This window comes from Hermetia illucens, chromosome 6 (assembly GCF_905115235.1).
Source record: "Hermetia illucens chromosome 6, iHerIll2.2.curated.20191125, whole genome shotgun sequence".
Lineage (NCBI taxonomy): Eukaryota > Metazoa > Arthropoda > Insecta > Diptera > Stratiomyidae > Hermetia > Hermetia illucens.
This window is the reverse complement of record NC_051854.1, coordinates 30,829,867-30,857,042: the sequence shown is the minus strand read 5'-3', so window position 1 is coordinate 30,857,042 and position 27,176 is coordinate 30,829,867. Positions and strand designations below refer to the sequence as shown.

Below are 27,176 nucleotides of genomic sequence, written 5' to 3'. Positions count from 1 at the left end.
TCCATAAACTAAATGATTTGAAACACATTACACACTAAATACATCCACTTATTAGTGAATGTTCCAAAAACACATCTTCATAGACAAAGATTTCAATTTGGGAAACTTTTTTAATTGTAGATAAAGATATGTAGACAGTATCGGCTGGAAAAGTGAACACTAGGGGGAATATCTGAAAGATATTTTAGAATTTCGGTAGTTATTGTGTAGGGAACCTGTACCCCCAAAAAATTCGTCACAAGCAATCATTTGTTAATTTTCTAGGACGAAATTTTTCATGTTCTCTAGTATGCGCATTAGACGGAAGGAAAGGTTCGTTTAACTAAATTGGGACCAAAAGAAAACTGCATGGGGATGTATATTCTATTTTCGTTCCTTCTACTTCCAAAAATAGAAGCTAAACACGGCACAGAATTCCATTCATAGAGCTTTAGTTGTAAATGACGATGGACATTATACACATACTAAAAAGCATAGCCAACACCAGTTCTCATGGAGTAAACTAAATCCCAGGCGTATTGGCGCTATAACCAGATGGGAGATCCAAAAATGAATACGCCATTTTCCTGCATTGCTGGGATGGATAAATCGCGGTTTAGTGGAGGTAACGCGCACTAAACTAGGGTAAACACCAGTGTTAATGCAATTAGAAAGAAATGACCCTTACGTAGAATCCATCATCCTATCCCGAAATCATCATCATCATCATCAACGGCGCAACAACCGGTATCCGGTCTAGGCCTGCCTTAATAAGGAATTCCAGACATCCCGGTTTTGCGCCGAGGTCCACCAATTCGATATCCCTAAAAGCTGTCTGGCGTCCTGGCCCACGCCATCGCTCCATCTTAGGCAGGGTCTGCCTCGTCTTCTTTTTCTACCATAGATATTGCCCTTATAGACTTTCCGGGTGGGATCATCTTCATCCATACGGATTAAGTGACCCGCCCACCGTAACCTATTGAGCCGGATTTTATCCACAACCGGACGGTCATGGTATCGCTCATAGATTTCGTCATTGTGTAGGCTACGGAATCGTCCATCCTCATGTAGGGGGCCAAAAATTCTTCGGAGGATTCTTCTCTCGAACGCGGCCAAGAGTTCGCAATTTTTCTTGCTAAGAACCCAAGTTTCCGAGGAATACATGAGGACTGGCAAAATCATAGTCTTGTACAGTAAGAGCTTTGACCCTATGGTGAGACGTTTCGAGCGGAACAGTCTTTGTAAGCTGAAATAGGCTCTGTTGGCTGACAACAACCGTGCGTGGATTTCATCATCGTAGTTGTTATCGGTTGTGATTTTCGACCCTAGATAGGAGAAATTATCAACCGTCTCAAAGTTGAATTCTCCTATCCTTATTCTTCTTCGTGTTTGTGTTTGACCAGTGCGGTTTGATGTTGTTGTTTGATTCGTCTTCGGTGCTGACGTTGCTACCATATATTTTGTCTTGCCTTCATCGATGTGCAGCCCAAGATCTCGCGCCGCCTGCTCGATCTGGATGAAGGCTGTTTGTACGTCTCGGGTGGTTCTTCCCATGATGTCGATATCGTCAGCATAGGCCAGTAGTTGGGTAAACTTGAAGAGGATCGTACCTCTTGCATTCACCTCAGCACCTCACCTCACACGTCGAAATGTACGCTAACGAAACCATTAGCGCCATAAAAGCGTGGCTGGAGATGGTTCAGCTTGACCTTGCGGAACAAAAGACGGAGGCGGTCTTGATTACCAATCGTAGGAAGGGGAATACGATTAATATTCGCGTTGGTGGTCACGTCATCACTTCGAAGCCGGTTATCAAATACCTGGGGGTGATGATTGACGCTAAGATCAATTTCAGGGGACATCTGGACTATGCCTGTGAGAAAGCGGCAAATACCAGCGTATCATTAGCGCGGATGATGCCTAACATTGGAGGTCCAAGGTATAGTCGCAGATTCCTTGTGGCCGGAGTGGTTCGCTCCACACTATTATACGCGGCACCAGTTTGGGAGGAAGCATTAGCGTGTGAGAGTAATCGTAGGAGAGTAAATATGACTTACCGCTTAGTGGCGCTAAGGGTGTGCAGCGCCTTCAGAACAATATCAGGCGAGGCAGCGTATGTTATTGCGGGAATGATCCCGATAGACATTCTGGCAAGTGAGACACGCTGCCTGTACGAGACAAGGAAAATGAATCCTCTTGAAAAGGATGCAGAACGCCGAAAGGCGGCAAGGCGAGAGTCGCTGGAAAAGTGGCAGAAACGGTGGGATGACTCGCAGAGGGGTCGCTGGACCCACACTTTGATTCCCCGTATTGAAGAGTGGATCCAGCGACGACACGGTGAGATTAACTACCATCTGACGCAATTCCTGTCAGGACATGGTGGTTACAGGAAGTACCTGCACCAATTCAGGCTGGATGATTCTCCCTTGTGTCCTGAATGTGGTTGCACACCTGAGGACCCGGAGCATGTTATGTTCCACTGTCCACGATTTCTCTCAGAAAGGAGGAGTCTGGAAGACTCCCTGAAAACCACTCTAAGCCCGCAGAACATCGTCGGGGAAATGTTGAAATCGGAGGAAAACTGGTGTGCGGTGAACACCGCCATCAAACGAATACAAGAAGAACTGGCAAGAGCGGACCGCGCAAGGAGGACGCGAAGAACGGAAGGCGTGGTTGCACAGTAAAGCACAGTCCACCCCGCGAAGTAATGCTTTGCGGCGGCCCCGCGGGGAAGGAAAAAGGAGAAAGTGGGGGTGGTTTTAGTGGGTGAGAATCCCACACGCTGCTGCAACCTGGCGCGGCAGTGTCTTTCTAAGATTTCCACCTCCATCCATAAAAAAAAAAAAAAAAAAAAAAAAGACAGACAGACGGACAGACGGACAGACAGACATTGAACCGATTTTAATAAGGTTTTGTTTTACCGCCTATGATAGCATAGCCAGGGTAAAACTGTACACGGCCATGAGACGATTCGGTATACCGACGAAACTAATAAGACTGACTAGGCTGACCCTGACCAACATGCGAGGCCAGATAAAAGCAGCATGATCATTCTCAAGACCATTCGACATCAACAACAGTCTACGACAAGGGGATGCCCTATCATTCGTCCTCTTTAACCTCGCCCTAGAGAAAGTGATCCGTGATGCTGATGTAAATGCAAGAGGTATGATCCTCTTTAAGTCCATCATGGGAAGAACGACCCGAGACATACAAACTGCCTTAATCCAGATCGAGCAGGCACCAATTGGCGCGAGATCTTGGGCTGCACATCAATGAAGGCAAGACAAAATATATGGTGGCAACGTCAGCACCGAAGACGAATCAACCAACAACATCAAACCGCACTGGTCAAACAGGAAGAATAAGGATAGGAAAATACAACTTTGAGACCGTTCACCGTTCGTAGGGTCGAAAATCATAACCGATAACAGCTACGATGATGAAATCCTCGCACGGTTGTTGTCAGCCAACTGAGCCTATTTCAGCTTTTAAAAAAGCTGTTCCGTTCGAAACGTCTCACCATAGGGTCAAAGCTCCCATGTATTCCTCGGAGACTTGGGTTCTTAGCAAGAAGAATTGCGAACTCTTGGCTGCGTTCGAGAGAAGAATCCTCCGAAGAATTTTTGGCCCCTTACATGGGGATGGACGATTCCGTAGCCTACACAATGACAAAATCTATGAGCGATACCATGACCGTCCAGTTGTGGATAAAATCCGGCTCAAAAGGTTACAATGGGCGGGTCACTTAATCCGTATGGATGAGAATGATCCCACCCGGAAAGTCTATAAGGGCAATATCTATGGTAGAAAAAGAAGATGAGGCAGACCCTCCCTAAGATGGAGCGATGGCGTAGGCCAGGACGCCAGACAGCTTTTAGGGATATCGAATTGGTGGACCTCGGCGCAAAACCGGGATGTCTGGAGTTCCTTATTAATATACCGGATACCGGTTGTTGCGCCATTAATGATGATGAGTTTGCAGTTTATAGAATTATTATACTATTAATTATTTAATTAATTTACTATGCACTCCATTGCCTAATGGTGCGAATTACTTCCAATTTAAGTAGTTTCACGTATTCACTTATCCATAGGCAAAAACGTACTAATCTCAACAATACATTGGCAAGTCCGAGCTGTATGCTATCTACCTGTCGTCAGAGCCTTAAGAATGTGGCCAATGGGGTTGTGCTCCCCTGTTGATATAGATACTTTACAAGTGAGTTTGGATGATTCTCCATTCTTTCGAAGAAATTCTCTATTAGATTGAGAACGAACTCTCGAACGAATAATAGGCCTTATGGGGGCTTTGTAAAGAGTGAGCTTCGTTCTGGTGCATAGACCTACTCTTTTACAAAGGAGTATATGCTACTAACTTCACCGCGTGCTTTGTTAAAAGTGAGCTTAAGATGTGGATTAAATCTCAAGAATTCATGAAATTTTATTCCTAAGTACTTCATTGTTCGTGAACTGTTCACTGTTGTGCTCCGATTTTGCGCTTGAGGTGTTTAGCTCTTTTATGAGATCACCTGTATCTAGACTGCCTCCGAAAAGTATCTACTTGCGTTTTGGTGTCATTGATTTTTATACCCTGGCTATGGTAGTATTTACCAAGAACTAGCAAGTAGTTTTCAATCGCTTTGGTTGCTTTGTCGGGCCGAGGGTTCGAAAAGAAGATAAGTGTGTCGTCGGAGAATTGAATCAATTCTGTGCCGTTCTCAGGGATCGGAACGTCGGCCGTAAAAATATTGTAAAGTGTTGGTTGGTACTCCCGAAGTTACCGACAAGAGGTCGGAGTATTCATTTCCCACGCTGACATAGATATGTCCATCTTCGTTTAAGGAAGTTTATAGCAAGTCTAATAATCGGGATAGGGAATTCATAGTTAATTAATTTATATATGAGTCCCTTTACCCATACGGAGTCAAAAGCCTTTTCTAAGTCCAGTGCACATGCTACCGTGAGTTCGTTATTGACTTAAAGTCTGCTGGTCACGGTATCATGAAGATAGCTCAATGGCTGTTGTGTTCAGTGTTTATGCCGGAACCCAAACTGACGATAAGCAATAATACTTTTGCGATCGCAGTGTCGGACCAACTCTACAGTAGAAGCTTTCTCGAAAAGCTTCCTCAAGTTAGATAATAGAGAGATGGGCCTTGAAGTTTTGTGGCTCGTGGTAACTGCCTTTTATGAGAATTAACAGCGATTATTGATGCAGTTATTAAGGATTGCGAGAATGAACTTCATTGAGGTTTCGTGTAGATTTTTAATGAGGAAGTTAGGGATTAGGGGTTATTAGTTGAATTTTTACCATTGAGACTTTTAGTAAGTCCCATGAGTTGGCATAAGCTCAGAAAGTTCATTGTTCCAGATGGTTTGTTGGACGGATTCAAAGTAGAGAAGGTTGTCAATTTATCTGTATTTTCACAGATGAAGGCTTTGACTGTTGAATCAATAATGACATAATACTTGCGCCTTTCTTGCGTCACTCTAAATAGGTTCCCTGTTCTTGGTATAAGAACGAAGTTGCAGGATTGATTTCGACCCGCCAATCTATTTATGTGCTGGAACAGATTTGACCCGTTTTAACATCTGCTAACCTGTGGGTAAGTTCTTTATTATGGAATTTTGCAACCATTTCCCGGATTAGAGTACTTTGACAGTTTATCCGGGAAATTAATGCTTTGTATTCAACATTGACGTTATCTCCATATTTATGGAAGTTTCGCTTAAGATTTCTGCTCCAAATCTGTATGACTTTCAGGTGTAACATGATTTTGTGCGGCATATATTTATATTTTTGCGTGTGACAGTGTAGCCAAAATGATAGCCTCGTCGATTTCTCTGTCCGCCAGGTTGTGGGCCGTGTTAATTTTTTTCAAGTTTAGTATTGGTGCTAAGACTGACTTAAATTTGTCCCAGTTGGTATGGGCGAGGGATCTAATTGTTGTGAGTGCTCGTTTTTGTAGTTGTGAGGAGAACGACAGTTTGAGTTGAACTGCAAAGTGATCAGAGAGAGATGTGTCTTCCATTGAAGCCGCTACCAAAAATAAGGGTAACTACGACATTTAAGTCCGTAAATTCAAGATGAGTTTAATGGCAGCGAATTACCGTGATTCATTTGGTAAGGCTAAAGGAAGGACTTCAACTGTCTGTTTGAAAGCTGTAGAAGCTGGAATATGGATAGGTTAGGTTTTGGTTCTAGAAACTGCTATTTGAGCCGGGGCTGATTAAACGTTGTGATACCTGTGTTTCCTTAACTCGTGAGAGTTCTTTGGTCTTCCTGATTTTGATAACTTCTTTTCTAGTTAGCATTTCTTTATACCCTGAGCATCCGCGATAATTAGCTCGATGTCCAGTTTGACCACAGTTGTACCAATGCGGGACCTCTGTCGTGGACCTTGGGCATTCCCAACGCGAATGGCTCTTTATGTACTTTACACATCTATTCACTATTAAGTAATTTTGGGCAATATGCTCGAAGTTTTGGAAATCTGGATCGAAATTTGATTGGAAACGTGGCGTTCTCCCTGCTAAAAGTCTTGTCCAACCTGGTTACAAAGTTTGCAACCGAGCATAGTTTTAATTGTGGGTGCTTCGCGGTTAGTTCAGACTGCTATCTTCAGGGTCTGTTTCCCCGTGAAGGCCTCTGATAATCATTGACAATGTCCTCAGAGTTGGAATTGTTCGAATGGCGGCTCTGGTATGCTGGTTGCTCTCTAATGAGCGTGAATATTTTGGCGTGATCATCAACTGACTTCGCAAAGATTAGAGTCTTATCAGCCCTTGTGTTTTTAAGGACGCTTTAAAACCATTTTCCTGGGATACATTGACATTATACTCTGTGAATGCAAGGGCTTTTACTGGAATCTTGCTGCTTGATGCTGTTGACACCAATGGTCCTGCTTGGCAAATTAAGATGGCAGCGCTGCTCTCAACTTTAATTCCAGCGTTTTTACGGTTTTCGTCAACATCGCCACTTGTTCCCGCTCGTATTCAGACTCTGTATCGAGCAGTTTGTTTTTCCGCCTAAGGTCTTTAATTTCCTGCACGATGGAGTACTCGCTGATCATTTTGTCGGATGGCATAGTTAACTCTTCCAATATGCCATCCTCCGGAAGGTTTTCAGGGTGTGCCATTTACCCCTCGCTAGGGTTTCCGGTTGTTTCGCAGCGCTTGGAGGCGCAAAACGAATTCCCTAAAATAACATAATTCAAATACAAAACAATGATGTCACAAATCACAATAAAACTTAGCCTCGGTCGTGTGATGGGTCAACGCATATGCGTCTAATAATTTCTGGTGGCGTCGCCGTGGCGGGCGACAGGTTCGCGAGAAACTGCTTCCTAAAAATTGAAAGACTTTTAAGAGCGAAACAGGTTTCTTGATAGAAATTCCAAAGAACTCCTAATCACTACATAATAATCCTAATTCCAAATGCGACATAAAGTCGGTCCGTGAAATTCTTTCACGACCTACTAACATGGCACCATAAAGAGTGCGGAATAACTCTTTATGCTGCCATGTTAGCAGGTCGTGAACGAATTTCAAGGAATCCTCAGGCAGCTCTACTAAGCACTCTTCCTTCGTTAATGGCGGAACATCGAGAACATCAAATAATTTTTATATCTGAATAACATTGATAGTAGCATAGTGATACCGAACTTTTTCGGACTGTTCTTGCATTAATTGGTAAAGTATCGGCGTCAAGCAATTTGCATATCTAGGAAGCGTTGGACTGTTTGCGCATTGCCATTCTGCTTGGGACACGTTCTTCGAATGGTTGCCCCTAAGGAAGCAAACGTTGCTTGGAGTTGTCTCCAGCGACTTGTTTCTATTCAACGCAACCCAACGCAAATTCGTTTTCAATCCATCGTCCCAACAGCAAGACGTTACTCTTGTGGCGTCTCTTCCCTGTTACCACATTAATTTCGACCTGCGGGGGTGGGCGCTTTCGCAACGGTTACACCATTGAGATCAAATTTAGTGAACAAATACACACTGTTAAACCCCACTTATAGTAAATTTTGTGTTGTTGTAATACTTTACGTAGCAGGTCTTATATTTAGCCTAATTACACACGGCTCATTCTCAGAAACTACCCCACCGAAAAATTTAAAATTTCTATATATTCGAAATTTACCGGAAAACTCCCCTTACTTCATTCAAGAAGTACAGCATTTCACAGAATAATAACCTATAATATATATAATATAACAAATTTATAATAGATTAATTTTTTTATTTTCCTGACAGTTTACTGAAAGCTAAAACATTACAGAAAGGGAGTATCATTAGAAACTGAAAAGCTAACCTCGATAAATATGCACGAGATCATCCTTGCTAGCTTGTAATTATTGGACAATTGCTCTAAAACCCTTTCTTCCATTTGTTTGGCCTCAGTCATGTTCGGCTTTCATTCGTCTAGATCGAATTACCGATTTTTCATGGTAATAGGCTTGGCCTGGGTGGACTCGGAAGGCTCTATCTATCACTATCTGGCGTATCAAGCCATTGTTATATCAGTGGTCTTTTTGCACATTTCTTCATCCTTCTTCTTTTCTTCAGCCTTCGTCCCCTTCACAAGCAGGGTCGGCTCGTCGTGATCGGTTTCGGTCGGTTTGGCTCTATTGAATGCCTGATCTAGACGCAATCTCGAGGCTTTTAAATCCCGTCCAGCGTATCAAGCCACCGTTGTTTCGGCCTGTCTTTTGGTCGTTTACCATCGACTTCGATGTTCAGACCAATCTTGGCAAGTGAATTCTCGTTAGCACGAATTGCGTGAACATCGAAGACGCATCTCTCGCAATTTTTCCAAGATCGGTGCAACCCCATAACGATCGCGGATATCCTCATTTCGGATCTGATTAAAACGTGCCGCGCCACTAGTCCAAAGTAACATCTTCGTCTCCATTACTGCAAGACGCCGTTCATTGACTAGTTGGCCTCAGAATCATAGAGGGTGACAGAACGGACGACATTGCGGTAAATTTTCGATTGTGATTGTGGCTGTTTCATGGGGATTGTACCAACTGGTCCTCCAGGTTAGGGGTTGGGTAGGGCTGATAACCCTACACGAAAAGCACCTTGTTACGAAGCCACAACAGGAGCCTCGGACTGGACGGATTACACAACGACGAACCCGGCAACGACAACGGAATAACGATTTGCGCATTTTCTCATGGAACGTGCGCTCCCTGTACAAAGATGAAGCTGATGAGCAGCTAGCCGATACCCTGTCCCAATATAGGGCTGATGTAACAAAGTTACAGGAGATGCGTTGGACAGTGACCGGTTTCCTGGAGAAGAGCCGCTACACCATATATTATAGTGGCTATCCAGTAAACCATGTGCTCGGAGTAGGTTTCTTAGTCAGCCAAAAAATTAAACCTGCTGTTATCAACTTTGAAAATATAAGCGAAAGGCTATGCACTCTGCGCTTGCGAGGCAAGTTTAGAAATATAAGCCTCATTAACGTTCACGCACGAGGAGACTGCAGAGTCGGAGAAGGATACCTTCTACGAGGCAGTAGAACGAACCCTCGAAGCCTGTCCCAGATATGATATCAAAATCATACTTGAGGATTTTAACAGCCAAGTAGGGAAGGAGCCCGTATTCAGGCGTTACGTTGGCTCCCATAGCTTACACGAAAAAACAAATGACAACGGACTGCGGATTATTCAATTAGCAGTGTCACACGAAATGGTTGTTGGAAGTACCTGGTTTGCGCGGAAAGCGGTCCACAAACATACGTGGGCCTCTCCAGCCGGGACCACTCTCAACCAAATTGACCACGTGTTGATCGAACGCCGCCATAGGGGGGCAATATAGACTCGGGTCACTATCTCGTTGGCATGGTGCTCCGAGCTCGAATAACAACACCACCCAGAATCCCTTCTGACAATCAGGTGAGAGTTAACACTGAAGCCATCCACAACACAATCCTCCGCGACACCTATAAGACAGAAATAGATGCCACAATAACCGCAGTCAGCAGAGGTACTGGAGATGAAGCATCAACAAATGATCTTCACAACCACCTGAAGAACGTTATCATTGATACGGCCACAAAAATACTTGGCCCCAGCCGCAAAAGGAGTCGGAACGGCTGGTTTGACGATGAATGTAAGCAGTTGGACAGCAGAACGGAAGAATGCCGCATATCGAGTAATGTTGCATTCTCAAAGAACGCGGGCACGCGCAGAGAATTGTAAAGAACTCCATCGAGCGGAGAAGCGATTTCACAGATGGAAAAAGGAAGCCTGAGAGAACCAACAAGTCTATGAACTCGAAAAGTACAGGGAGCAATCGCACCAGGCGCAGAAGTTTTACCAACAAGTCAGCAGGATGAAGCCTTATACACCTCGATGCTCATCCTGCCGAGACAAAGAAGGAAATCTGATTTCCGACAGAGTAGGCATATTGGAGCGATGGGTTGAGTACTTTGATGAACTACTGAACAACCAGAACATCGGCGAGTTGGAGGTCCCGCCCACTGAAGAAGACGGACAAATACTGCCACCACCAAGTTTAGGAGAAACCGTCCGTGCAATTCATCAGCTAAAACATCATAAGTCGCCAGGAGCCGATGGAATTACAGCCGAATTGATTAAATATGGAGGCGACCAATTACACCAAGTGGTTCATCAACTTGTGCTCAAGGTATGGGACAGCGAATCAATCCCTGACGATTGGCAACGAGGCATTATCTGTCTCATACATAAAAAGGGAGATATCACACAGTGCAGCAATTATAGAGGTATTACGTTCCTGAATACCATCTGTAAGATATTCTCCGCTCTCTTGCTAGGCCGGATAGCCCCATATGCCCAGAACATCATTGGCCCATACCAAAGAGGCTTCACTCCAGGCAAATCAGCAACACATCAGATTTTCTCTCTGCGACAAGCGATGGAAAAACTGTTGGAATATGGACAACAGTTGCACCATCTATTCATCGGCTTTAAAGCCGTTTATGATAGCATGGCCAGGGTAAAACTATACACCGCCATGAGAGAATTCGGTATCCCGACGAAATTGATAAAACTGACTAGGCTGACCCTAACCAGTGTGCGAGGCCAGATAAAAGCAGCAGGATCACTCTCAAGACCATTCGACATCAACAACGGTCTACGACAAGGGGATGCCCTATCATGCATCCTCTTTAACCTGGCCCTCGAGAAAGTGATCCGTGATGCTGAGGTAAATGCAAGAAGTACGATCCTATTTAAGTCCACCCAACTACTGACCTATGCTGACGATATCGACATCATGGGATGAACGACCAGAGACGTAAAAACTGCCTTCATCCAGATCGAGTTGGCGCCAATTGGCACGAGATCTTGGGCTGCACATCAATGAGGGCAAGACAAAATATATACGTCAGCACCGAAAACCAACCAACCAACAACATCAAACCGCACTGGTCAACGGGAAAAATAAAGATAGGAAAATACAACTTTGAGACCGTTGATAATTTCTCCTATCTAGGGTCGAAAATCACAACTGATAACAGCGTCGATGATGAAATCCGCGGGTCAAAGCTCTTACTGTACAAGACAATGATCTTGCTAGTCCTCATGTATTCCTCGGAAACTTGGGTTTTTAGCAAGAAAAATTCCGAACTCTTGGCCGCGTTCGAGAGAAGAATCCTCCGAAGAATTTTTGGCCCCCTACATGAGGATGGATGATTCCGTAGCCTACACAATGACAAAATCAATGAGCGATACCATGACCGTCAGGTTGTGGATAAAATCCGGCTCAATAGGTTACGGTGGGCGGGTCACTAATCCGTATGGATGAGGATGATCCCACCCGGAAAGTCTATAAGGGCAATATCTATGGTAAAAAAAGAAGACGAGGCAGACCCTGCTTAAGATGGAGCGATGGCGTAAGCCAGGACGCCAGACATCTTTTAGGGATATCAAATTGGTGGACCTCTGCGCATAACCGGAATGTCTGGAGTTCCTTATTAAGGCAGGCCTAGACCGGATACCGGTTGTTGCGCCGTTAATGATGGTGCTCGGAATGGAATCTATTCGGGTTGGGTAGTTTCCGAAAATGAGTCCTATCTCATTTTAAGTGTTGACTCCTTATTCGCACATTTTCCAATTTACATCAAAACGAATATCAGTTTCAGAAAGTACCAATCGAGAACCGATACTCCACATCCCCAATCCCCTTTACATATATGGAGAGTCCCCGTTTAAACTCCACGTAAATTTTTGGCACTCACTGTATGTATGGGATCCCATAGTTCCCATATGTTCACCAAATTTCGTTTGGATCTGTTTAGCCATTTTATAGGAAAGTGCGTGTGACAGAAAAACAGACAGACAGACAGTGAATCGATTTTGGTAAAGTTTTGTTTTACACAAAATCTTAAAAAGTAGAAAATCCTGTCGTCATGCCGGGAGAGCATTAAATAAAGAGAGCAGAGATAGTGCAAAAGTGGTCCAGCTGCATGTCTACTGAAAAACACTGTTTTTAAGGTTTTGTGTAAAACAAAACCTTATTAAAATCGATTCAATGTCTGTCTGTCTGTCACACACATTTTTCTCGAAAACGGCTAAACCGATCCGAACGAAATTTGGTGGACAGATGGGAGCTATGAAATCCCACGCATACAGTGAGTGGCATAAATTAAGGTGGAGTTTAAAGGGGGGCTCCCCATACATGCGAAGGGGGGATTAAAAACTTTTGTCACCGGGTATAGTTGTGTATGGTATCAAATGAAAGGTCTCGATTTGTAATTTCCGAAACTGACATTAGTTTTGGCATAAATTGCACAGTGTGTGAGTAAGGAATCAAAATGTACGCACTTGAAGTGAGACAGGACTCATTTTCGGGAACTATCCAACCTAAAAATCCGGAAAAAATCAGGATGGTGCGCCTAGATGAAATCTAGGCCTCAAAATATGTCCCATTCCGATATCTGCTCAAATAAACTTACTAATAGTATATTACTACTTTTTAGAAATTTACTGAAAAACGCCCCTTAAATTCATCCTAGGACCTCCCAATTTTGTACCAGCATAGCAATATTTTGTATATACGTGCTAAATTTCGTGGAAATCTGGCAATTAGTGCCAAAGTTATAGCAGTTCAAACTTAGCAATTTCGCGCGAATTTACTGCTTCCAAAGCCATGCAAATCAGATGCTGACGTCATAATTACCCAGAATAATTGGCATTCGCGTGAAATATTAAAATCGCATTTATGAAGAATCTATTTATCTGCAGCCCTTTTTACGGTTTTGTGTAAAACACTTATGTGAAATCTAATCTTCGAGAGATGTCCCATTCCGGTATCTGCTCAAACAAATTTACTAATAGTATATTATCAACTTTTGGAAATTGACTAAAAAACTCCCCTTAAGTTCATCCTAGGTGTACTAAATTTATCAATTTCGTGCTAATTAACAGCATCCTAAGCCATACAAATAAGATGCTAACGTCATAATTAACGAGAATAATTGAAATTCGAGTAAAATATTAAAATTCCATTCAAGAAGAATCTAATTCTCCCTAGCCCTTTTTTATATTTGATGTTGGTTAAATTGTTGGCATTTGCTAATAATATTAAACTCAGAGTGTGAAGGGTATGAGGTTGACCATTATCAACACAGGGCTTTCCATCAAATGATTTATTTAAATCGCTTTCTAGAAAATAGAGGGCAATGGAATTTTTAGCTATATTACACGGAGCTGTCGTGCACTCATCGCTCCTCACATCTTTTTCTGTTTCTTCAGCCTTCAGTTCAGAAGCGGGGTTGGCGCGTGGTGATCGGTTTCGTCATTTTATTTTATCAAATGCCTGATCAGGATGTAATCGCGAGACCTTTAAATCCCCATCCAGCGTATCAAGCCACCATTTTTTGGCCGGCTTTTTGGTTGCTTACCATTGCTTTCGATGTTCTGACCAATACTGATTGTTGAATTCTCGTTAGCGTGAATTACGTGACCACACCATCGAAAACGCCTCTCTCGCAGTTTTTCCACGATCGATGCAAACCCACATCGATCGCGGATATTCTCATTTCAGACTTGATCAAAACGTGTCACGCCACCAGCGCAATGCAACATTTTCGTCCCCCTTAACGCAAGACGCCGTTCATTGTCCTTTATAGCCAACACTCAAACTATAGAGAGTGACAGACGGACGACTTTGCAGTAAATTTTAGATTTGGGACGTACGCTGATACGTCGATCACAAAGAACACTAGTTGCGTAATGTCACTTCATCCAGGTGGCGTTAATGCTTGAAACATTTCATTACGCAGTTCTTTATTGGCTGGTAGCATTGACTCGAGATATTTAAATCGCTCAGTTCTTTCAATGGCAGTAATCTGCCCCTCCAGATATTTAAATCGCTGAGTTCTGGCAATGGCGGTAACCTGCCCAGAACTGAGCGATTTAAATATCTCGGGTCAATGCTATAAGCCAATGGAGAACTACGTTATGCTTCTCACATAGGGAAACACAAAACCTTTTATACCTGAAGCGTCAAGCTTCCGGTTTCCCGACTTGTTTTTTCAAATCAGAAAAATTTGGTGGGGACAAACTATAATAGATAGCTATGTCCTTAGATGAATGAAAAATTTGATATGAATTGGAATTCCCGCTAACTCGGCGGACAATTAGTCATGGTTTGGTCATACCTGCTATCTGATGGGTAAATCATAGTTCATCGTCTAATTGATTGAGCTAATAGCAAGAAAAACGAAGACATGTCTGAAAATTTGGGCACCAAGAACCTAGTATTTCCATAGATAATACATGAATAAAAGTATTTTTGGTACCTTAATCTGGCTAGTTAAAAGTCCAGACTTGGATTTAGTCGGAAATGTCTAAAAATCAATCTCCGATATTGTTTGGTGATGACAAACATTTTAAAAATTCAGAAAAAAAAGTTTAACTCTCAAAAAGCATCGGAAAGATTAATGGTCGAAAATCATGAAACTTTCAAAAATCTGGAATTATCAATGACTGATAGATCTATCCAACTAATTTAAACGAACAACAATTCAATGAGTAAACAGAAAACAATATTTTTTTTGTTATATTTTTTAATAAAATTGAATTTAAAATTTTTTGTTGAAAATGTTTGCATTGCCATAATACATTGAAAAAAAAATAATTTTGTTTTGTTTTGTATTATTCTATACTCATTACAACAAGATCTACATCCATTTGGTTAACAAAGATGAATACTTTATTATTACAACCAAAAATATAAAATTTTGCATGGCACTATAGTAGTATATATCCAAAGATTCAATAGAATCAGAATCGACGGGAATAATAGTTCTAATCAAAATAGAGGTGAAGCGACGCTTTCTTTACTCTTCGTATAAATAATAATTAAATTACAAATTCAAATTTTAAAACGGTGCATCCTAAACTTTTTTGGCGAAGTTCCATCAGAACTATGTACATATATTCCAAGATGAAAATTATACACATTTATGTAATGGAGAAACCTTTTGTAAAGGGAGTACCAAATGTTTTGATTTCTATTTACTTAGAAAGGACGTTTGGCAGAGAGACAACCATCAAAATGTAGACGATCAGAAAAACCAAAATTGAATCGATTTTAGTAAGACTCTGCTTCAGGCAAATCTTTCAAGTGAAAAAAATTGTCAACTTGCTGACCCCTGCATTGCCTGAACGAGTAAAGAATTTGAATAAACACCAGAAACAACATTTCAACTAATAACGTCATTAACAATAATAACAATAATTAAAATAGCTCACCATTCTTCCAAACTCATTATCGTGGAAGCTTTTGAAGTTGGAGACTAGAATTTCTTGGGCCAGCTTCGGATCAAGCACTAAAAGCTGGGGAGATCGTAAAGCAAAAATACCTACAAATCGTTCCTTCGATTTGTATCCACTAAATGCGAGAAAAGTAACGAGATTAGATATTTTAGAATCACAATCACATGCTCTGCCACCTTTACCGGTAGATATCGTCTACATCGTAAGTTAAATGACGCGATTGAGAAAGAATGCTAGGGAAGTTCCCGAAAAGCGGTCTGGGTTTCGGTCCATCGACACCACGTTTCTTCCAATAATTGAAGTTATACACCAAAAATACATAAATCAAAAATCCGAAAAGGGCAGTTACAATAAAAATTAATTCGATCGGACCCATAGTTGTTTGATCCCCGCGGACAAACCAAACTGAATGATTTCACGTCCAACCTGTTACCGTCTAGTTAAAAAGCTTCATTAAGCTACGCACTTCTGTATGGTAACTACAATCTAACAATGCAGTATCAACAAAAGATAACCTATTCGCGAGAAGAGGAGTCTGAAATCGCTTCTGCTAATTTTTTCGGAAGCTTTCAGCAGTACTGTACTAAGTGTATAGAAATTAGGCAGTACTGACCTCTAATCGGAGGGATTTTGGGAGCTTATAACTCTTTATCAATTACATCCACCAATCGCAGGAAAAATCACATTTTATTTGTTGCAGACAACACCACATTCATCATTTAATCATTTAATTATTTTGCTAAATTCAACGAATCTACCTTTAAAATCAACAATCAATTAAGAGTCGCAGTAGTAGACAGAAGTTTAGTTATTATTCTGTTTTTTTAAAAAATGACATTTGACCCCTTCATGGCACCCTCTCTTCACTCCTGTGGCGAGGTCTAAACTGAGTGGAGAGCGCCGGTGACGTCATTTGTCTGCTGGTATTCACAACATTCGAAATTTATTTCGAATCCTGCCACGCCACAAGATCACTAAACATATTTTAAAGCATACAACCAATTAAATCCGCCAAAGTTCTACGATTTTCTATATGTTTCATTGCATGAATTGCATGATTTCCAACTATATGTATGACGTACGTGTATAATAGTGAATTAAAAACTTATTTTTCGGCGCAATAGCTAACGAAAGTAAAGTATCATATCATATTACTTGAAAATATCGTGCCAGAAATAAATCTGAACATTATGAATGAACTCAGCTGAATTTCAAAGCAGCCATTCCAACTACAGAAAACTCACTAGAAATATATGCAACGGTTAAATTAAACATCATATCCTATTAGACAGGTTCACCGCCAATTTCAAATATCACTTTCCAAAGAAAACGCTATTATCCGACCACTTTATTGAAACCGCTAAATAGAGCGAACAATAAGCTAACAAAATCGAAAACCTCTGGACAAAATTGACTGGACGAAAGCAATCAGCAGAGCTGAGTCATTGAGGACATTTCTTTTTTCTAGTTCTCAGTTTATGAAGAACAAAATACCAAGCGAATAGTCATTCGGCTTTTTCTCATGATATCAAAGTCTATATTTGTAATGAAAATCAATGATGACGACGATTGTACGTCTGCGAAGCAAACTCAATTAAATACTGAAGGGTTTATCTATACAGAAAACCAATGTAACGACATACTAATTGGCTGGTGTCGACCTGAAAAGAAGAGCTATTCAAAAAATCTAAAAAGTGAGCGAAATTGGTCCGCCCGGAAATGGCGAACTAACACTAAAGTGTCCAAATCAGACTCTGGACTGGGGGCTTTTTGGACACGTCGGTGTCATTTCCTTTCACCAATGTGTTGGACCGCATCGGAACCTGAAAAACAACACAATTGAGTAACCCGCAAAACTATCGAAAAACACACTCGAAGCATTCACAGGACCTGAAGTATTTCCTCGACCCTGCGGCCAACAGATAGGCTATGGCCACTGATTCATCCTGTCTTCTTACCTGGTGAGAAGTCAATGATAAAGAACCCACGAAATGGTATGTCAGTTTCTTCAACCAAAACATCATATCTCATTAGAGATTGGTCTGCAACAAGCGGAATGAACAACTTGCCTAGTCCGCCGTATTTACGTGGAGTATGATCTGCGCCACATGTGCGAAATGGCTATCGGGGGAGCAAACAAGTACTTCATCACTGATCATTTGAACTCTTTCGCTTCTTCCGAAAATGCAAAAAATTCGGTCAGACAAATAAAACTTAGCATTATTATCATTATTCTGTTAAGGGAAAGTCGCACCGCGTCCTTAAAGAACTATTGTGTCCCTTTTACTGGTTATAATGTACCTAAGGATCATAATATCTCAAGCAAGCCTATAACCGTTAGGAACTTTAATATGTTCCCTACTTCCAGATCTTTCAACTTTGCATCTGGTATTAAGTGTTCTCCCAGATGCCTCGACCTACTTTGCACAAGTGCCTGACATTGTCCCAGGACGCGTATAGAAGTTTCGTCACACTCCTCACAAAACCTGCCGGCAGTGTCCGTATATATCGTTAGCTTCCCTAGATAATAGTTTAGCCCACTATGATTCGGAGGTTTAAGCAATCCTTTATTTGCATGGGTTCGTATCCCCCGATAAGCACCATGGACTGCTCCATCCGTGGTAGGCCCACCCAGTATAGTTCCCTCAACCGTTCCTCTTCATTTCTTAGTGTCATAGCCATGAAACCGTTTTCAATTCCACAGAAGGATTCTGGCCCGTGTAAAAGCGTCCCTGCTCCCTTCTTGGCTAGCTCGTCCGCTTCCTCATTGCCTTCCAACCCAGCATGGCCTGGAACCCAAAGTATCCAGACCTAGTTGGACGAGCCGAGTGTATTCAGTCAGTGGTTGGACCTAAGTGCCTTGATCGCTGCTTGGCTATCGGTGAGAATAGCAATCATCTGCCCCCTGTAGTTCCTTTGGAGATTAAAGGAGGCACATCTGTCTATGGCGTATATTTCCGCCTCAAATATGCTAGTGTATCTGCTCATTGGCTCGAAGTACATTTTCCTTGGACCAATGACACCGGCACCCGCTCCTTATGCTGTGAGGGATCCGTCAGTGTACCAAGTAATCAGTTGCTGGTTTAAACCGTATGTCGCAGCCACGCTCTCCCAATTTGCCTTGTTACTCCAACATATTTCAAAGTTCTTATCGAAGTGAAACCTAGTTGTCATGTTATCCCTTGGTATCAGTAATTCGGGATATCGCCTAGAAAGAATAGCACTCTTCCTTCGGTTTAGGCAGCTCCCCACCTCACTCATACTCCCGGCCATCCTGAATATTGTCCTCCTTGCCTGCGTCTATATCTGCAGATGGAGAGTGCTCAATCCCAGAAGGACCTTCAGGGATGCCGGTGGGCATGTTCTCATTGCCCCACTGATACACACGCAAGCCAGTTTTTCGAGTTTGTGGAATTCTCTGGCTTGAGTGCTAGGTTCGGTTCTTCCTGCCCAGATTAGCGCTCCATAGGTAATCATTAGCCTTACTATTGCAGTATATATCCAAAGTAGTATCTTTGGACTGCAACCCCATTTTTTTACTGCTATGGACCTACAAGTCATCAGAGCCCTCTTGGCTTTCCGGCAAGTGTTTCCGACATGTGTCTTCCAGGGTAATTTTTAGTCTAGCGTAATTGCCAAATATTTGACCTCTATTTCTCGTTTCACCTCCATATCATGTAATCTTATGGCTCTCAGGTGATCAAGCTTACGCCTCTTAGTGAATGGTACTATGATGGTTTTGGTTGGGTTGATCCGCAGTCCCACCTTCCTGCACCAGGCACTAGAAACCCTTAGTCCAGTTTTGATTCTATCACATAGGGTATCTTCATATTCGCCCCTACAGATTAAAACAATGTCGTCCGCGTAACCACAGATTAAAACAATGTCGTCCGCGTAACCCTGGGCTTGCATTCCAGTATTTATTAGCACGTCCAGGAGTTCGTCCACTACCATACTCCACATCAACGGCGATAGTACCCCGCTCTGTAACATAATTGGATAGAAGATAGAAGAACAGCACCACAGTCAGTCCGACTCCTTAAATTGTCCTTGTATAACGGCTTGGCCCCAGAACTCGACTCCCCTCAGCAAGTAGCAGCAGGTCTATTTCTAGGATCTGAATTTCACTTCAGCATGCGGTTCCATAATAACCAGTGCTTACTTTTTTTAACTAAAATTCTCATTTAGTATTAACTAAACCGAAGCCTTAGCTCACGATAAACTCTTGGACTATTCGATTGATCAACAATTACAGTACGTAAGGTTTACAATATCTTATATTATATAGATAACTTTCGGCTACAATAAAAACACTGGACATATTACACCGACTTTTGGGTTCTCTTCGTGAAATTTTCTATATTTGGATTACTTATTATCTTATTACAGAAAACGCTAATTTGTCGAAAGCTTGTTCAAAAAAATTGTTATCATCAACCTTGAATTAAGACTTATACTGAATTTCACATGGCTTTGCAATTGATGTTGAATAGATAGTTGATATTACATGTTCAGATAACTTATGATGTATCTTGTACTTGCGATAAATTATGTACATTTTTTGTAAACGACTTGAGGAGTCATGCATCTCTTCAAAACTGAATTTCTTTAAAGATTGTTTTTTCCGTTTGGAGGCTTCATATATTTTTTTAAAGCTTTGTTTATTATCTAAATCTTTTTAATAAAATATCTAACGAAGTAATCAATCAAATCTTAAAACTAATTTGCATTTGAAGCAACTAATAAATGTTAAGCAGTTCCTTCTTTTTGTTTGTAATTTAAACAATACAAAATCTAATATTTCTCTTTTCCCAATGTCGAAATTGTCTTCCATGGAAATTATGCGTAGTGAAGCATTAAACAAGTCGCAATACCGGAAGCTGGACGCTTCGGATATGTGTGTGCTCCTCTTGTGTGAGAATCCTCCTATGAACATTTTTTCTTTCAGAAATAGATTTGAGATAATTTGATACCACGCATGTCTATGTTCAGTGAAAAAAATTGCACATCCCCCGTTTGCATGTATGGAGAGCCCCCCTTTAAACTGCACGTAAATTTATGTCACCCGCTGTATGCGTAGGATTTTGTAGTTCCCATATGTCCACCAAATTTCATTTGAATCGGTATAACCATTTTGAAGAAAAGTGCATGTTTATCGACAGGCAGACAAACAGTAAATCAATTTTAATAAGGTTTTGTTTTATATAAAGCCTTAAAGGGAGCGGGGCGGTCCTCCCTTCAATCCTAGTGAAAGCTCATGGCGGTCGCCCCCTTACAAAGTTATGGCCCTTCAAAGTGGGTTTTTCTTATGTTGTCATGTTGTATCCGGTTAGGGAGGTTAAGCGTTAAAAAATTATGGCGTCCCAAATTGGGGTTATTTTCATGTAAAAATGATAGGGTTAACTTTGAACCTCATCCCGCGGGCGGAAGGGAGAGTATGAATAAAGAAGCGGCAGATCCTCTCTCTCAAAAACCATTGAAAAGTTGCAGCGGTGACTTCCCCTAAAAAAATAATGGTACTTCAAATGGGGAGTATTTTAATATCACCCCCGGAGAGGATAAAGAGGATACACAGAAAGAAGAAAAAGTCTCCCTTTCTAACCTTGTCGAAGAATTGTAGCGATAGTCCATCATTGAAAAGTTATGACGTCCTGAAAATGGACTGTTTTCGTAACAGGTGCGATTTTTCCACCTCCACGAGTTTTCATCAAGTTTGAAGAGCCCCCCCCCCTCACCATAAAGTTTTCACTCTCTCCAGAAATGGGGCAGAAATTCGGAAAATTATTGCACCAAAAAATTGAACATTGTATGATCATCCTGAAACAAGTGAGATGCAGGAGGGACGTGTTTGAAATCGCCTTGCGCGACGCTGATTGCCCTACCAATAAATTTATTAATGCTACGAAAATAGCCCCTCTCTAGAGCACCGCACTTTTTAAGAAAATATAACCGTTATGGGTTTTTAGCGGGTATACTACTCTACTACCAAACCCTATATCCACCTCCACGTGGTGACCGCTGGGAGCTCTTTCTTAACGAAAAGCTGCAGACGGAGATGGATGAAGGCGAGTCTCCCGCGCCTAAAAACGGGACAAATTGTACCAACTGGTCCTCCAGGTTGGGGGTTGGGTAGGGCTGACAACCCTACACGGAAAACAACTTGTTACGAAGCCACAACAGGAGCCTCGGACAGGACGGATTTTAAAACGACGGACCCGGCAACGAACACGGAATAACGATTTGCGCATTTTCTCATGGAACGTGCGCTCCCTGTACAGAGATGAAGCTGATGAGCAGCTAGCAGATACCCTGTCCCAATATCATCATCATCATCAACGGCGCAACAACCGGTATCCGGTCTAGGCCTGCCTTAATAAGGAACTCCAGACATCCCGGTTTTGCGCCGAGGTCCACCAATTCGATATCCCTAAAAGCTGTCTGGCGTCCTGGCCCACGCCATCGCTCCATCTTAGGCAGGGTCTGCCTCGTCTTCTTTTCCTACCATAGATATTGCCCTTATAGACTTTCCGGGTGGGATCATCTTCATCCATACGGATTAAGTGACCCGCCCACCGTAACCTATTGAGCCGGATTTTATCCACAACCGGACGGTCATGGTATCGCTCATAGATTTCGTCATTGTGTAGGCTACGGAATCGTCCATCCTCATGTAGGGGGCCAAAAATTCTTCGGAGGATTCTTCTCTCGAACGCGGCCAAGAGTTCGCAATTTTTCTTCCTAAGAACCCAAGTTTCCGAGGAATACATGAGGACTGGCAAGATCATAGTCTTGTACAGTAAGAGCTTTGACCCTATGGTGAGACGTTTCGAGCGGAACAGTCTTTGTAAGCTGAAGTAGGCTCTGTTGGCTGACAACAACCGTGCGCGGATTTCATCATCGTAGTTGTTATCGGTTGTGATTTTCGACCCTAGATAGGAGAAATTGTCAACGGTCTCAAAGTTGTATTCCCCTATCCTTATTCTTGTTCGTGCTTGTGTTTGACCAGTGCGGTTTGATGTTGTTGGTTGATTCGTCTTCGGTGCTGACGTTGCCACCATGTATTTTGTCTTGCCTTCATTGATGTGCAGCCCAAGATCTCGCGCCGCCTGCTCGATCTGGATGAAGGCAGTTTGAACGTCTCGGGTGGTTCTTCCCATGATGTCGATATCGTCAGCATAGGCCAGTAGTTGGGTGGACTTGAAGAGGATCGTACCTCTTGCATTCACCTCAGCATCACGGATCACCTTCTCGAGGGCCAGGTTAAAGAGGACGCATGATAGCGCATCCCCTTGTCGTAGACCGTTGTTGATGTCAAATGGTCTTGAGAGTGATCCTGCTGCTTTTATCTGGCCTCGCACATTGGTCAGGGTCAGCCTAGTCAGTCTTATTAATTTCGTCGGGATACCGAATTCCCTCATGGCCGTGTACAGTTTTACCCTGGCTATGCTATCATAGGCGGCTTTAAAGTCGATGAACAGATGGTGCAACTGTTGTCCATATTCCAACAGTTTTTCCATCGCCTGCCGCAGAGAGAAAATCTGATCTGTTGCTGATTTGCCTGGAGTGAAGCCTCTTTGGTATGGGCCAATGATGTTCTGGGCGTATGGGGCTATCCGGCCTAGCAAGATAGTGGAGAATATCTTATAGATGGTACTCAGCAACGTGATACCTCTATAATTGCTGCACTGTGTGATATCTCCCTTTTTATGTATGAGACAGATTATGCCTCGCTGCCAATCGTCAGGCATTGATTCGCTGTCCCATACCTTGAGCACAAGTTGATGAACCACTTGGTGTAACTGGTCGCCTCCATATTTAACCAATTCGGCTGTAATTCCATCGGCTCCTGGCGACTTATGATTTTTTAGCCGATGAATTGCACGGACTGTTTCTCCTAAACTTGGTGGTGGCAGTATTTGTCCGTCGTCTTCAGTTGGCGGGACCTCCAACTCGCCGATGTTCTGGTTGTTCAGTAGCTCATCAAAGTACTCAACCCATCGCTCTAATATGCCCGTTCTATCGGAAATCAGATTTCCCTCTTTGTCTCGGCAGGATGAGCATCGAGGTGTATAAGGCTTCATCCTGCTGACTTGTTGGTAAAACTTCCGCGCCTGGTGCGGTTGCTCCCTGTACTTTTCTAGTTCACAGACTTGTTGGTTCTCCCAGGCCTCCTTTTTCCGTCTGTGAAGTCGCTTCTCCGCTCGACGGAGTTCGTGATAAGTCTCTGCGCGTGCCCGCGTTCTTTGAGAATGCAACATTACTCGGTATGCGGCATTCTTACGTTCCGTTGCTAGCTTACATTCATCGTCAAACCAGCCGTTCCGACTCCTTTTGCGGCTGGGGCCAAGTATATTTGTGGCCGTATCCATGATAACATTCTTCAGGTGGTTGTGAAGATCATTAGTTGATGCTTCATCTCCAGGTCCTCTATTTACTGCGGTTATTGCGGCATCCATTTCCCTCTTATAGGTGTCGCGGAGGGTTGTGTTGTGGATGGCTTCAGTGTTCACTCTCACCTGATTGTCAGAGGGGATTCTAGGTGGTATTGTTATTCGAGCTCGGAGCACCATGCCAACGAGATAGTGATCCGAGTCTATATTGGCCCCCCTATATGTTCTGACATTCATCAAGGCTGAGAGGTGGCGGCGTTCGATCAACACGTGGTCAATTTGGTTGAAAGTGGTCCCGTCTGGAGAGGCCCACGTATGTTTGTGGACCGCTTTCCGCGCAAACCAGGTACTTCCAACAACCATTTCGTGTGACCCTGCTAATTGAATAGTCCGCAGTCCGTTATCATTTGTTTTTTCGTGTAAGCTTTGGGAGCCAACGTATCGCCTGAATACGGGCTCCTTCCCTACTTGGCTGTTAAAATCCCCAAGTATGATTTTGATATCATATCTGGGGCAGGCTTCGAGGGTTCGTTCTACTGCCTCGTAGAAGGTATCCTTCTCCGACTCTGCAGTCTCCTCTGTAGGGGCGTAAACGTTGATGAGGCTTATATTTCTAAACTTGCCTCGCAAGCGCAGAGTGCATAGCCGTTCGCTTATGTTTTCAAAGCCGATAACAGCAGGTTTCATTTTGTGGCTGACTAAGAAACCTACTCCGAGCACATGGTTTACTGGATGACCGCTATAATATATGGTGTAGTGGCTCTTCTCCAGGAAACCGGTCCCTGTCCATCGCATCTCTTGCAACGCTGTTACATCAGCCCTATATTGGGACAGGGTATCGGCTAGCTGCTTATCAGCTTCATCTCTGTACAGGGAGCGCACGTTCCATGAGAAAATGCGCAAATCGTTGTTCCTTTGTCGTTGCCGGGTCCGTCGTTTTAATATCCATCCTATCCGAGGCTCCTGTTGTGGCTTCGTAACGGTTGTTTTCCGTGTAGGGTTGTCAGCCCTACTCAACCCCCAACCTGGAGGACCAGTTGGTACAATTTGTCCCGTTTTTAGGCGCGGGAGACTCGCCTTCATCCTTCTCCGTCTGCAGCTTTTCGTCAAGAAAGAGCTCCCAGCGGTCACCACGTGGAGGTGGAGATAGGGTTTGGTAGCAGAGCTGTTGGTGTTGGTTCAGCAGGCATTTCCCAGGTTTTATGCTCCATCGTGGGTACCAATCCACGTTTCGCCCCGGGACCTATACTACCCTTTGACCACCCAATATAGGGCTGATATAACAGCGTTGCAAGAGATGCGATGGACAGGGACCGGTTTCCTGGAGAAGAGCCACTACACCATATATTATAGCGGTCATCCAGTAAACCATGTGCTCGGAGTAGGTTTCTTAGTCAGCCACAAAATGAAACCTGCTGTTATCGGCTTTGAAAACATAAGCGAACGGCTATGCACTCTGCGCTTGCGAGGCAAGTTTAGAAATATAAGCCTCATCAACGTTTACGCCCCTACAGAGGAGACTGCAGAGTCGGAGAAGGATACCTTCTACGAGGCAGTAGAACGAACCCTCGAAGCCTGCCCCAGATATGATATCAAAATCATACTTGGGGATTTTAACAGCCAAGTAGGGAAGGAGCCCGTATTCAGGCGATACGTTGGCTCCCAAAGCTTACACGAAAAAACAAATGATAACGGACTGCGGACTATTCAATTAGCAGGGTCACACGAAATGGTTGTTGGAAGTACCCGGTTTGCGCGGAAAGCGGTCCACAAACATACGTGGGCCTCTCCAGACGGGATCACTTTCAACCAAATTGACCACGTGTTGATCGAACGCCGCCACCTCTCAGCCTTGATGAATGTCAGAACATATAGGGGGGCCAATATAGACTCGGATCACTATCTCGTTGGCATGGTGCTCCGAGCTCGAATAACAATACCACCTAGAATCCTCTCTGACAATCAGGTGAGAGTGAACACTGAAGCCATCCACAACACAACCCTCCGCGACACCTATAAGAGGGAAATGGATGCCGCAATAACCGCAGTCAACAGAGGACCTGGAGATGAAGCATCAACAAATGATCTTCACAATCACCTGAAGAACGTTATCATGGATACGGCCAGAAGCATACTTGGCCCCAGCCGCAAAAGGAGTCGGAACGGCTGGTTTGACGATGAATGTAAACTAGCAACGGAACGGAAGAATGCCGCATACCGAGTAATGTTGCTTTCTCAAAGAACACGGGCACGCGCAGAGACTTATCACGAACTCCGTCGAGCGGAGAAGCGACTTCACAGGAAGCCTAGGAGAACCAACAAGTCTGTGAACTAGAAAAGTACAGGGAGCAACCGCACCAGGCATAGAAGGCGGAAGTTTTACCAACAAGTCAGCAGGATGAAGCCTTATATACCTCGATGCTCATCCTGCCGAGACAAAGAGGGAAATCTGATTTCCGACAGAATGGGCATATTAGAACGATGGGTTGAGTACTTCGATGAGCTACTGAACAACCAGAACATCGGCGAGTTGGAGGTCCCGCCAACTGAAGACGACGGAGAAATACTGCCACCACCAAGTTTAGAAGAAACAGTCCGTGCAATTCATCGGCTAAAAAATCATAAGTCGCCTGGAGCCGATGCAATTACAGCCGAATTGGTTAAATAAGGAGGCGACCAGTTACACCAAGTGGTTCATCAACTTGTGCTCAAGGTATGGGACAGCGAATCAATGCCTGACGATTGGCAACGAGGCATTATCTATCTCAAACATAAAAAGGGAGATATCACACAGTGCAGCAATTATAGAGGTAACACGTTGCTGAATACCATCTATAAGATATTCTTCACTATCTTGCTAGGCCGGATAGCCCCATACGCCCAGAACATCATTGGCCCATACCAAAGAGGCTTCACTCCAGGCAAATCAGCAACAGATCAGATTTTCTCTCTGCGGCAAGCGATGGAAAAACTGTTGGAATATGGACAACAGTTACACCATCTGTTCATCGAGTTTAAAGCCGCC

The 27,176-nt window shown here is 43.2% G+C and overlaps 1 protein-coding gene across 2 annotated transcripts in view; it reads right to left on the bottom strand.

The window, feature by feature from the left end:
- LOC119659340 (probable cytochrome P450 28d1) overlaps window positions 1-16,208 on the bottom strand; it is a 31,320-nt gene extending 15,112 nt beyond the window's left edge. For both annotated transcript variants that reach the window (XM_038067384.1, XM_038067383.1), the window contains exons 1-2: window positions 15,944-16,208; window positions 15,738-15,876 (exon numbers count right to left, since the gene is read on the bottom strand). In XM_038067384.1, the coding sequence (XP_037923312.1) occupies window positions 15,738-15,876; window positions 15,944-16,137 (333 nt within the window). In that variant the 5' untranslated portion in view covers window positions 16,138-16,208. The remainder of the gene's footprint in view (window positions 1-15,737; window positions 15,877-15,943) is intronic.
- Window positions 16,209-27,176: the final 10,968 nt, after the last annotated feature.